Source organism: Dasypus novemcinctus, chromosome 21 (genome assembly GCF_030445035.2).
Source record: "Dasypus novemcinctus isolate mDasNov1 chromosome 21, mDasNov1.1.hap2, whole genome shotgun sequence".
Taxonomy (NCBI): domain Eukaryota; kingdom Metazoa; phylum Chordata; class Mammalia; order Cingulata; family Dasypodidae; genus Dasypus; species Dasypus novemcinctus.
Window position 1 is genome coordinate 82,466,460 of NC_080693.1, and position 12,692 is coordinate 82,479,151.

The window sequence follows — 12,692 nt, forward strand, 5'->3', positions numbered from 1 at the left end:
GGCCGTTAGACCACCTGCAGCCTCTTAATGACATGTGCATTTGTTTGTGTCTGTGTCCCCTGAGGCCCCTGTGTGCCCAGCAGCCAGCACTGGGCCTGCCAGAGGAGGGGCTCCAGAAACCCGGTGGGTGGCAGGCAAGGGGGCAGGGAAGCCGCTGGGGCATCTGGACACGAGATGATGGGGCCCTAGAGGAGGGGGAGAGGGGCTGGGAGGACGGGCAGGGCTGCGGGGCCTCGCGGGGCCGAGATGACTCCTGAGCGCCCTAGCCTGGAGGGCAGGAGCAGCCCTGAGGCTCCTAGAACGGTCGTCAACCGCAGAGGCCAGCGGCTGAGAAACGTCCCCGGGGGAACCGGGCGGCCGCCCTCTCGCGGGGCCTGCTCCTAGAAGAACCTGCAGCAGGCAGATAAGGGGCCCGGCCTCCCCCCGGCTGCTGCCCCGCTGGGCTCAGGCCGCCGCCTCCAGGCGCTAAGGGGGGCAGGTGGGCGAGGAGCAGCCACAGGGCCAGGAAGGCGAGAGGCCCCGGCCACGCGGGCCTTCTGTGCCCCGACGCTGCCGCAGCTCGCCCCCCGCCCACGCAGGTGCTGGGGGGGGTGGGGCCCGGGCCCCCCGCCGGCACGAGGTGCACGAGGTGGACGGCCTGTGCCTCTCACCTGCGGGTGGCACCGGGCGGCACAGGAAGTGTAGGCTCAGCCTCAGTTCGGAGGGGAGGAAACTGCGGGGGGCGGGGAGGGGGGCCCCCCGGGGTTCCTGTCATGTGACACCCCCCCCACCCCGGCTCTCTCACAGCCTCGCCTGGCGTGGCGGGCGGTTGGAGGAGGCCCCCACTCGGTCCCTGAGTCTCAGGTGAGCTGGGTGCAGGAGGGGGGAGGGGGTAGCAGGAAGGAGGGTAAGGGCCTGGTGGGGGGAGGGGGGGGAATGGAGCCTCTGTGCAGGCTGCAGAGGGGTCCCAATGGCCCCTCCCCGCCGCTGGGTCTCTGGAGACACGCCCACTCATCGGGGGCCTGGGGGGTCCCAGGGCAGACCCAGACCTGTGAGGCGGGACCAGTCGGAAGGCGGGAGGGGCTGGGGCGTTTGCACAGCAGGGGAGTTTGCAAAGGGGTGGCCACTGCACAAGGGGACTAGCGCCTGGAGAAGAGCGGGAATCGGCTCTACCCAAAGGGAGGCCAGCGGGGCAGGGGCGCCAGCGGACCTGGCCGGGAGCTGCCCTGTGGCAGCCCCATTTGTCCATGCCCTTTGGATCTTTCTCCCCATTTAACAGACAGGGAAACCGAGGCTGCTGGCCATGTGTTGCTTTGAGAGATGGAGCGGCCTGCGCTCTGGGGCCAGCTGGGCTCTTTATTTTTTATTGTTTTAAAGATACTTAGATTATACAAACGTTACATAAAAAATATAGGGGATTCCCATAGGCCCTGCTCCCCACACCTCCCACTTTCTTGCGCGTTAACAACATCCCTCGTTAACGAGGTACGTTCCTTGCGGTTGATGACCACATTTTGGAGCGTTGCCACTGAGCGTGGACTGCCGTTTACGTTGTAGTTTACACTCTCCCACCCACACGGCAAGGTCTACAGCGGCCTGCATCTGACCTTGCACTGTCATTCAGGACAATTGCCAAATCCCCAAAAACAGCTGGGCTCTTTCCCTTCTCTTCTGCTCAGGCCAGCGCCGAGGCCTGGAGGCTCACCCAGGCGGCGCCCCGAGTCTCCGCGGCCACCCGCAGAGATGCTGCCGCAGGGGTGGGAGCCGGCCGGACCGGACCCCCGGGCGCGGGGCCCCGAGCGGGCAGGCGAGGAGCTGTGGGAGCAGGAGATGGAGCGGCTGTGCTCCTCCAGGGCGCCCGTGCGCACGCTGCCCTACGCCATGGTGGACAAGCGCTTCATCCAGTGGGTGCTCCCACCCGCGCTAGGGCGGGAGGCAGAGGGCGGCACCCAGAGGGGGCCCCTGCAGGATGGAGAAATCAGGGACAGGGGGGAAACTCCCGGGGCAAGGGCCCTGCACTCCCGGCTCGGGTGGGCACGGCAGCGACTCCGGGCCGCCCCCCTCACCACCCCTATCCCAGGCAGCTGCGGGAGCCCGAGGGGGTGCAGAGCTCGTGCTGGGAGCGCTGGCGGCGCCGGCGGCGGACTGCAGGGCGGCGCCTCTGGGAGGCAGCGCGGCGGCTGGCCCAGGGCTTTGGGCTCTGGGAGGGGGCGCTCTACGAGATCGGGGGTAGGTCCCACCCCCGACCCCCCACCTCCCGCCTTCCCCCCTCCGGAGCCTCAGTGTCCAGCTGGGAACCCCATGAGGGCATCAACCTGCCTGCCAGTGCCCCGACTGGAGCACCCCCAGCCCTATCCCCTCCCCCAGCACTCCAGCCAGCCTTGGTGGTGACAGCACCCCCTGGTGGCTGTCAGAGGTACTGCTGGAGCGCGCCCCCCACCCCGAGCAAGTGAAACAGATTTGGGCAGGCCCTGGGGCCTGGCGACCCCCGCCACCTCCCACAGGCCGGGCAGGCTCAGCCTGGGCCCGTGGTGGCTCGGGGCCTCCCCGGCCCACCCTGCTGCCTCCCACCAGGCCTCTTCGGCACCGGGATCCAGTCCTACTTCACCTTCCTCCGCTTCCTGCTGCTGCTCAACCTGCTGACCCTCCTGCCGGCCGCCGGCCTCGTGCTGCTGCCCCTGGCCTGGCTCCGCCTCCCGGCCCCGGGCCCCACCCTGAACCTGAGTGAGTGCCTGGCCCAGGGACCCCCGGCTGCCCCCAAGGAGGCCCCTGCGCCCCCGCCCGGGCCTGCCCTCGGCACGGCCCGCCCCCCACGTGTCCCCGGGCTGGGGGGTTGTTTGGGGCAAGCAGAACCGGAGCCTCCCCCGTGCCAGGGGGCCCCTCCCTGGACGCCCCCTCCCTCCTCGGCAGCCCTCCAGTGCCCTGGCGACCACCCGCCCCAGACCGCCCTTCCGAATGTCCACGGCCGGTTCTGGGACGTCTTGACTGGCAAGGTGAGTGAGGTCTGCCCAGCCCTGACCCCGAGGGCCCCACCCCTCAGGGCGTCTCGGCCTCTGGTGGGACGGTCCCCCACGGACAGGCCGGCTGGGCCAGTGACGGGGTTGGAGAGAGGCTGGGCCCGCTGTGCCCAGCTTACTCCCCAGGCCCGTGACGCACGCCCATGACCTTGGGAGTCCCGCTGGGGTGCAAGGCACAAGAGGGGACACTGTCTGGGTCTTTGGAATAAGCCCTGCCTCACCTTCCTGGGAGCCACTGAGTGCTTACCGGTACCGGGCACCTGGGTTCAAGTGCTGGCTCTAGGCCCCAGAGCTGTATGGCGTTGGGCAGGTTGTCCAACCTCTCTGAGCCTCTGTAAACGAGGACTCTTCCTGTGAGGTTGAACGAGCTGGGCCATGTGCCGTCTTGGGGTCCACAGGCCTTCGCCAGCACCTATCTCTTCTACGGCGCCTACCGAGCGGGACCCGAGAGCGGCTCGGCCTACAGCATCCGCCTGGCCTACCTCCTCAGCCCCTTGGCCTGCCTGATCCTCTGCTTCTGCGGGACGCTGCAGCGGTGAGGACTGAGCCACTTTCGGGGGTCTTCTGGGGTCACCCCTCCCTCGGCTAATGCCCCCCAGGTGGCTGGGAGGCCCTTGACCCTAATCAAAAAGGCTCCTCCGGGGCTCCGGGGCCCGGATTCTGCGCCTCTGGCTGCCGCCCCTGCCCACCCCCTGCCCCGCCCCAGGCCAAGGCCAAGGCCTGCGCTTGGCCGCCGGGCCCTCCCCACCCCAGAGCCCAGCCAGGGCAGGGGCCGGCGGAGGTGCCCCTGTCCGGCAGCCCCCGGCCTCGCCCCCGCAGGATGGTGAAGGGGCTGCCCCAGAGGCTGTTCCTGGGCCAGGACTACCGGACGCCGCTCAGCGCCCAGCTCTTCTCGTCCTGGGACTTCTGCATCCGCGGGCGGGAGGCTGCCACCATCAAGAAGCACGAGATCAGCAACGAGTTCAAGGTGAGCGGGAGCGGGCGCAAGGGTGCAGAAACGTGTGCGCGCACGCAGGCTGAGAGCGCTTGTGACCACGCGTGTGCGTGCGTGTCTGTGTGAGTGGGTGTGAAAGCACGTGTGACCGGGCCTGTGGGTGTGTGCGCACCTGGGGGCTGCACGTGTGCTTGGGCGCGAGCGCCCACCTGCACGGTTGCAAGGCGGTGGTCTGTGGGAGCACGACCTGCCCTTCCTTTGCCTGTCCCCGTCGTGCCCCCTGACCGTGCCTGGATCCTGACAGCCCCGCCCCGTCCCCCCGCGCCCCCCCGGCAGGTGGAGCTGGAGGAGGTCCGCCGTTTCCAGCTGGTGCAGCGGCAGTCCCGGGCCCAGCGCGCCTGCCACTTGCTCACCTACCTGCGCGTCAACGTCCTCATCGGGCTGCTGGTGGTCGGGGCCATCAGCGCCATCTTCTGGGCCACCAAGTACTCGCAGGACAACAAGGAGGTGCCCGGAGATGGGCGTGTGCTGCTTGGGTGCAGCCACGGCTCTGGCGGGGGGCAGTGAGGCCGTCTAGCGGTCACCCATGGGCTTCCGGGTCCCGGGCATGGCCCGGAGTTCTCCTCTAGGGAGCTGGGGGGAGGTGGGGGACCTGGCAGGGCCCCCCCTCACCGGCTTCTGTCTGCAGGAGTCCCTGTTTGTGCTGCTGCAGTACCTGCCCCCTGGGGTCATCGCCCTCGTCAACTTCCTGGGGCCCCTGCTATTTGTGTTCCTTGTCCAGCTGGAGAACTATCCTCCCAACACTGAGGTCAACCTCACCCTGATCTGGTGGGTGCCCCCCTCGGGGTGGGGGACAGGCGGGACAGTGGGTGTGCAGGGGCTGGGGGCACCCAGCAGTGACCTGCGCCTTGTCTTGAGGGCGGCTGGTCTTACACTCCTGACCTGGGCGGCCTGCTCAGCACCTGGGAAACCTGGACCGCCACCCTCAAGCCTGCACCCAGGCCACGCAGCCGGACGCAGCGGGGCCTGCGGGCAGTGCTGCTGGGGGCGGGTTCAAAGGCAGCCCTCCTGCGCACAGCACGCCCCATCCCTGCAGGAGTCCTCACCTGCCACCCCCCGCAAGCTCTAGCCCAGCATCTCCCCCCACCCCAGCCCCAGCTCAGCTCTGCTCCCTGGAGCAGCTGTCCAGAGGCCGTTCCTTTTTTTCCAACATTGACTTTGCTTGGATTGGTTTTAAACTTTTATTTTTTCTGAGTAGATAATAGCGCATGCCCGTGGCAAAAAAAAAAAAAAATTTCAAAGTGCTCAGAAAGATGAAAGATGGAAAAATGAGCCCCCACCTACCCACCCCTGCCACCCAGGCCCCTCCCTCAACAAAGGAACCCAGTCTCTTGCCACTCATGAGCACTGAAAATGCCCACGCTTCCGTGGCACGGGCACGCCAGGGTTTCGGTGTGGGCCATCGTGCCTGTGTGGCCCAGAGGCGTGTCCAGCACGTGTTTCCAAGATACGCGAGGGCGCAAGCAGGCAGTAGAGACCATGTCCATGAGCGCACTGAGAGGTCAACAGGTTTCCCCACAGGGCTCCCTGCGCACGCCCGGGCGTCTTCACGGCAGGTGGGGTGGCTCACCTGTGCGGTGCTTTCCAAACCGCCTTCGAGCAGAAGCCTTCTCCACTTTGGAAAAAGCTGCCACGGAGGGAGCAGGGTGGAAGCGGGTGGGCGGGGGGATTGGGAGGGGCCTGGCCCGGGAGACACCTGGCTGGCCCCTGGACGTCAGCCACACCTGTGCCCTGAGTGCGCCCCGCCCCGGCCCCCAGGTGCGTCGTCCTGAAGCTGTCCAGCCTGGGCATGTTCTCCTTCTCGCTGGGCCAGACCATGCTGTGCCTGGGCAGGAACAAGACCAGCTGCGAGCCGCTGGGCTACGCCTGTGACTACCAGGTGGCGGGCGCCCGCCCTTCAGCCCTTCCGCAGAGCCCCCTAATCTCCTTGTCCCTCTCGGGGTGGAAGCTGCGGACAGGCCACCCCTGTGGGGTTGCCCTGCACTCATCTTAGCCTCGAGGCCCGGGTTTTAGCCCCTTCAGACACCTGCCCGGCAGGTGGGGGGGCAAGGCTGGGGGCCGGCGCTGGTGACGCTGCGCCCTTCTGCCCCCAGTGCTGGGAGAACTCGGTGGGGGAGGAGCTGTACAAGCTGAGCACCTTCAACTTCCTGCTGACCGTGGCCTTCGCCTTCCTGGTCACCCTGCCTCGGAGGTGAGCCGTGCAGGGACGCCGCGGGGGAGGCCTGTGCGCGGGCGGGAGCCCGTGGCCCGGCGAGAGCGCTCGGCCCTGGGCTCCCGGGACGCCCCCCGTCCCCCCAGGCTGCTGGTGGAGCGCCTCTCGGGCCGCTTCTGGGTCTGGCTGGACCGCGAGGAGTTCCTGGTGCCCAAGAACGTGCTGGACATCGTGGCCGGGCAGACGGTCACCTGGATGGGCCTCTTCTACTGCCCCCTGCTGCCCCTGCTCAACAGCATCTTCATCTTCCTCACCTTCTACATCAAGAAGGTCGGAGGCCCCCGCGGGGTGCGGGCCTGGCCGGGCGCCACGAGCCCTGGGGTGGGCAGAGCTGGGCGCACCCGGGTCTCCCCCGAACCTGGCCCCTCTGGGCCCCGGACACTGCCGTCCGCCCCCCGGGACCAGCCCCTGGCCTCTGTCTCGCTCCGCAGTACACACTCCTGAGGAACTCCAGGGCGTCCCCCCGCCTCTTCCGCGCCTCCAGCTCCACCTTCTTCTTCCAGCTGGTCCTCCTGTTGGGCCTGCTCCTGGCCGCAGTGCCCCTGGGCTACGTGGTCAGCAGGTGAGGGCGGCTGGGCACCGGGGCCGTGTGGTCGGCAGGTAGGGGCCGCTGGGCCCCAGGGCCAGCAGGTGAGGGCAGCTGGGCCCCTGGGCTACGTGGTCAGCAGGTGAGGGCGGCTGGGCCCAGGGCTGGCAGGTGAGGGTGGCTGGGGCCTCAGGGCTGGCAGGTGAGAGTGGCTGGGGCCTCAGGGCTGGCAGGTGAGAGTGGCTGGGGCCTCAGGGCTGGCAGGTGGGGGCAGCTGGGCCCAGGGCTGGCAGATGGGGGCAGCTGGGCCCAGGGCTGGCAGGTGGGGGCAGCTGGGCCCAGGGCTGGCAGGTGAGGGTGGCTGGGGCCTCAGGGCTGGCAGGTGGGGGCGGCTGGGCCCAGGGCTGGCAGGTGAGGGTGGCTGGGACCTCGGGGCTCGCAGGTGGGGGCGGCTGGGCCCCAGGGCCGCATGGTCGGCAGGTGGGGGCAGCTGGGCCCAGGGCTGGCAGGAGAGGGCAGCTAGGCCCCAGGGCTACACAGTCTGCAGGTGGGGGCAATGGGGCCCCTGGGTTGGCAGGTGAGGGTGGCTGGGCCTCTGGGTTGGCAGGTGAGGGCAGCTGGGCCCCAGGGCCACGCAGTCTGCAGGTGGGGGCAACTGGGCCCCTGGGTCTGCAGGTGAGGGTGGCTGGGCCCTGAGGCTGCATGGTCGGCAGGTGGGGGCCCCTGGGGCCCGGGGCTGGTGGGAGCTGGAGCCCCAGGGGCTGGCGGCTGGGGCCTCCCACCCCCCACCCTGACACCTGTGGCCGTATCTTCCCAGTATCCACTCCTCCTGGGACTGCGGCCTCTTCTCCAACTACTCGGCGCCCTGGCAGGTGGTCCCGGAGCTGGTGGCCCTCCGGCTCTCGCCCACCACCCAAAGCGCCCTGTACTACCTGGGGTCCCACGCCTTCAGCTTCCCCCTCCTCATCCTGCTCAGGTGCCTCTCCCGGCAGCGGGGGCCTAGGGTGGGAGCACCTGTCATGGGGTCCTCCCTCCCAGAGGGAGGGGGTGGAGGCATGGGCACCCCCCCAGGCTCACCCCATGGGAGGAGGGGACCCCCGGAGGTGGCCTGGGCTCTGCTTTCTGGGGACCTCACCTATAAAGCCATCGTGGCCACGCCCATGCCACGGGGGCTGGGAGGAGTGGGTGACCCCCGGGGTGACTGGTGTGCCCTGGAGTTCTTATTGCCATGCCTAGGGGACAGAGGCTGAGGGACCCGGGAGGAGTGGGAAGGCAGCGGCGGGGAGGGAGGGAGTTGGGGGAGGCGCCAACGGCCGGAGGGACAACCCGTGACCTGGGGTCCCCCTCTGCCCACAGCCTGGTGCTGACTGTATGCGTGTCCCAGTCCCAGGCCAACTCGAGAGCCATCGAGGGCCTCCGGAAGCAGCTGGTGTGGGTGAGCGGCCGCGGCTGGCGGGGGACATGGGTCCCGGGGCTTTTTCCTGCCGGGGGTGTGGCCTCGGCGAGGGGCGTGGCCTGGGGTTGGGAAGTGGGCGGCTGGGGGCGGGCCCGTGGGCGTGGCCGCGGGCTGGGCCGCGGCTCGGGGGCGGGGCTTCGGCCTGGGGGCGGGTACAGGCTGGGGCGTGGCCTCCGGCCCGCTGTGATCCCGGGGCCAGGGGGCCCCGCTCGCAGCTCGACCCTCGCTCCCCTGCAGCAAGTCCAGGAGAAGTGGCACCTGGTGGCGGACCTGTCGCGGCTGCTGCCGGAGCCGGGCCCGAGCAGCTCCCCGGGGCCCCAGTCCCCTCGCTCCCAAGCCTCGCATCCACGGTCCCTGTGCCCCGGATTCCCGTGCCCTGGCTCCCCGGCTCCCAGGTCCCACGGGCCGGGACCCTGCCCCCCGGGTGCGGCCGCGCCGCTCTCCCCGCGCCATGGACCGCTCAGCGCCCCGGACCCCGCCTGCAGATTCCGCTTCCCCAGCGCCGCGCAGATGTAGCGCCGACCCCTCCTCCACCCGGAGCCTCCTTGTCCCACGCCCCTGGCCCTTGGGGACACTGCCTCTCCGAGGCTCCCGGGCCTGGGGCAGGCGTCCCCGAAGAGTACCGCACCCACCTAGGGACAGCAGGAAGAAAATGTGGGAATTTCTATTTATGGTTTTACCTCATCCCTTTGAGACTTCTATTTTTGTATTTTCTATTTTGTGCAGGGTTTTCTGTTAGCATAGTAACCCACGAATACAATTTATAAACATGAACCTATTGGGAAGGCTCAGAAGTTGTTTGGTGCCGGGAGCAGCCCCGTATCGGGAGACTTCCACCTGGGGGAAGAGGACGACCTGGTCACACCTGGAGCTGAGGGCTTGGGCTCCGCCTAGCTAGTATCTCCCCACGGGTCAGCCCTCACACCTGCTGTTAGCTCTCCTTTATGCAGAGAAAACTGGGGACCACAGAGGTTAAGGGGCGGATGTGCCCAAGGCCACAGAGCCTGCAAGGACGGAGCTGGGGCGTGAACCCAGGTGCTCGGCTCTAGGCCACTAGCACCTCGTGGGGGCTCGAGGGCACTCCCAAGCCAGTGCTCGCTTGAGCCTGAGGAAACCCGAGGGTCGCGGGTGGGCCCGTCCCTGGCAGGATTCCTTCCGCACCCCAGCAGAGCCCCGGCCGTGTCTTCTGCAGGACCCTGTTCCCCCCACGTCTCTGTGTCCCCCGAAAAGACATCATCATGCCCTAACCCCCGGTCTTGTGACCTTGGCCTTGTTTGCAGGATCTTTGAAGATGTTAGTGAAGATGGGGCTAAACTGGCTTGGGGTGGGGGACCCCTCGGCCAGGACACCCGGAGGCCTTCGCAGGAGAGGGAATTTGGACGCAGAGGCAGAGTCAGGGTTATGGCACAGGCCAAGGAACACCAGGAATTGGCAGCCACCGCAGAGGCCCGGCAAGACGTGTGGAAGGAGCACAGTCCTGCTGAACCCTGGGCTGGACCTGTGGCCCCCAGGGCGGAGACAGCACATTTCCGTGTTGTAGTACTTTGCGACCGCAGCCCCGGGAAACCAAGACACCCCCAGCCCCATGGCTGCAGGTTGAGTGACACCCCAAGGAATGGTGGGGTGAAGGCGCCAGGGGCCTCACTGTGTGAAATGCACAGAGGGCAGGTGGCAGGAGGGGCCATCGGAACCACGAGGCCCGGCTGGGATGAGAACAAGGGTCCGAGAGTCCCGAGCCTGCTCCGTTCAAGGCCCCATTTCCAAAGCCTCCCGCCGCTGCTGCTGCGACTTTACACCCGCAGCTCTCGGCCTTGGAGACACCTGAGAAGCTGCCAGAACTGGCCCTATCCCACAGGTGCTGACGGAAATTGGTCCGGGTGCAGCCTGGGCGCGGGACTGCCTCCCAGGTGGCCGGGCTGGAGAACTGCTGCTCTGAGGATGTGTCCAAGGAACGGTCAGAAGTCCCAGGACGTGCTCGGAAAGCCTCCAGCTCCGCCAGCTTCTGGGCCGGGTGCAGCCTGGGGGCGGCTCTGGACTGACCCTGGGGGCGGGGGGCTTCTCCAGGGGCCACTAAAGCCTTGCTCAGTCCAGCAGCTCCTGTCACTGTCCCTGCCTCTCGCTCACCCTGCTGTCACATGACCCGTCGGTCAGTCAACAAATACACATAAAATCCTGCACAAAGCCAGGCCCTGTTCTGGGGGCGGGCGGGGAGGCACGGAGGAAACAGACGGAGCTCTGTCCTCAGTCTCGTGAAGACCGCAAGACTGGCCCCGATAAAAGTGACACATGTGAATTAGCGGCTTAGGGCCAAAGCCTGCGCCCCACTGCAGCAGCATCGGCCTCCCCTGGGGACATGTAAGACATGCAAAGTCTCAGGTCCATCCAGACCAGCTGATCAGAAACTCCAAGGGTGGGGCCTAGCCGGCACCATCCTGTTTTTTTGTTTGTCTGTTCTTTGTTTTTTGGGGGGGTTACTGGAGTCAGGGAATGAACCAGGGACCCCCTATATGGGAAACTGGCGCTCAATCACTGAACTAGATAAGCTCCCCTGAGCTGGTTTTTTTTCATTTGTTTGCTCATTTGTTTTTAGGAGGCACCAGGGACCGAACCTGGCACCTCCCATATAGGAAGCAGGCGCTCAACCGCTTGAATGACATCCACTCCCACCATCCTGTTTTGTTTTTTCCTCTCGCCCCACCCTGCTGTTTCTGTTGTCTGTGTCTATTTGCTGTGTGATCTTCTGTGCCTGTTTCTCTTTTGGTCTCATCTTTCTCCTCTAAGATTCACCAGAATTTGATCCTGGGGACCTCCAATGTGGAGAGGTTGTCTGTCACTTGTGCCACCTCATTCCTGGTTCCTGTTGTGTCTCACCATGACTCTCTCCTTCATCTCTTTTTGTTACAGCATCATCTTGCATGACTCGCTGCATGGGCATTGGCTCACCACACAGGCCCACCTTTTACCAGGAGGCCCCGGGGATCGAACCTGGGTCTTCCCCTATGGTGGACAGAAGCCCTATTACTTGAGCCGCATCTGCTCCCACCGTCCTGTTTTAACAAGTTCAGCTGGGGCCGACGGCCCGTGGACTGAGGACACTGCACTGAAGAAGGGTCCTCTCCATATCGTCTTCCGTTCATCATTTACTGAGAACCAGCCACGTGCAAGAACTGTGAGGAGCTGTGAGGTTGACGAGCCTAGAGCCCTGGGGACAATCATGGAACTCCCGGCCTCTTTGCTCATCCAGAATGCGGGATGACTCCGCCCTCCGCTGAGTGGCTGTGGGACTCGGGGCGCGGGGGCTGCCTGGCCCCTGGGACTCTTGCAGTGTGGTCACTGGCTGCCGAGCGGAAGAGATAGGAAGCAGCCACAAGGGCCCCCGTGATCAGGACAGCCCGAAAAGGCAAGCTGGGGTCTCGGGATGTGGCAGGGGGAGTGGGAGGTGAGGGCAGCAGGCGGCCCTGCGGGCAGGGGTGTGGGGATGGCCCCGGGGGACCTGGGGATCCAGGCAGCCGAGGATGCTGGAATGTGAGACTCACGGGCCAGTCGTGGGAAGATGGAGCCGTGCACCTTCCTCGCATGCCAGGGGTGCAGGGGACGGGGCTGGAGGCCAGGGGCAGAGGTGCCCGCTCTGCAGCAGCCCAGGCCAGGGGGACACCTGCGAGCGGTTAGTGCCATCTGCACAGTGAGGGTCCAGCCAGGGGCTCGAATCCACTGCAGGTGAAGTCCCAGCCGCCCCAGCTGTGGGGATTCCTGGCCTCTCCGCTGCCCAGCCCCGACGGGCCCCTGTCCATCTGGCTGTCCAGGCAGCTCAGTGCAGGCTCCCCCTTGGAGGCGTCTCCCCAGAGCCTTGGCCATGAAGGAGACCAGATGACACCAGTTAGGCTCCTCGATTCCAGAGATGGGCCTCTGTGGGTCAAAATCACAAAACACCAGCACAAAGCAGATGGACCCCAAACCACCCCTCCATGGCAGCCCGGGGGGTCTCAGGGGGCATCCCGGACAACCATCCCCCTCCAGAAACAGCACCCCCAATGTGAAGGGAACAGGGTGATTGCTAGAGGGGGGCAGGGTGGGGCGGGAAAAGAAGGCCCTGGAAAACATCCCCCGAGCACCCCACTTCTGGCTCGGGCTTCCCCAAGACACCCGTCAGAGGCCAGAGGCGGGCATAGGGACTTCAGACCCGGGAGAGGACGGCCCCTCCCCTAAGTCAGCCTTCTCCCGGGCCACCCCAGCTCATGTGGGCTCCCCTGAGCACGGGGTCCAGGCAGCCAGCCTCCCCCACTCCTTCTCCACCCCCGCAGCAGAGGCGAGAGAGGGCTTCTGGGGAGAGAGGCCCCTGCTGACCTCAAGGGAGAAAGCCAAAGCACAAGGAGGGGGCCCGGGGGCGCAGGGCCCACTCCCAGGGAGAAGGGTCAAGAATGGGGGTGGCAAGTGACCAGGCCGGGCTCCCTGGGGAGGCCAAGGGCATCGTCCTCCCTGCTGCCCTCCTTGCTGGCAGGTCCCCCTCC

At 66.8% G+C, this 12,692-nt stretch overlaps 1 protein-coding gene across 1 annotated transcript; it reads left to right on the forward strand.

Annotated features, from left to right (window-relative positions):
* The first annotated feature begins 797 nt into the window (after positions 1–797).
* On the forward strand, positions 798–8,962 carry TMC8 (transmembrane channel like 8). The gene is made up of 16 exons (XM_058284809.1): positions 798–843; positions 1,659–1,883; positions 2,060–2,208; positions 2,554–2,703; positions 2,890–2,972; positions 3,395–3,531; positions 3,816–3,963; positions 4,267–4,437; positions 4,619–4,758; positions 5,749–5,869; positions 6,084–6,181; positions 6,289–6,472; positions 6,634–6,764; positions 7,546–7,704; positions 8,085–8,163; positions 8,422–8,962. Exons 2-16 carry the CDS (start codon positions 1,723–1,725, stop codon positions 8,698–8,700), a joined length of 2,190 nt encoding a protein of 729 aa, XP_058140792.1. The 5' UTR covers positions 798–843; positions 1,659–1,722; the 3' UTR covers positions 8,701–8,962.
* Positions 8,963–12,692: the final 3,730 nt, after the last annotated feature.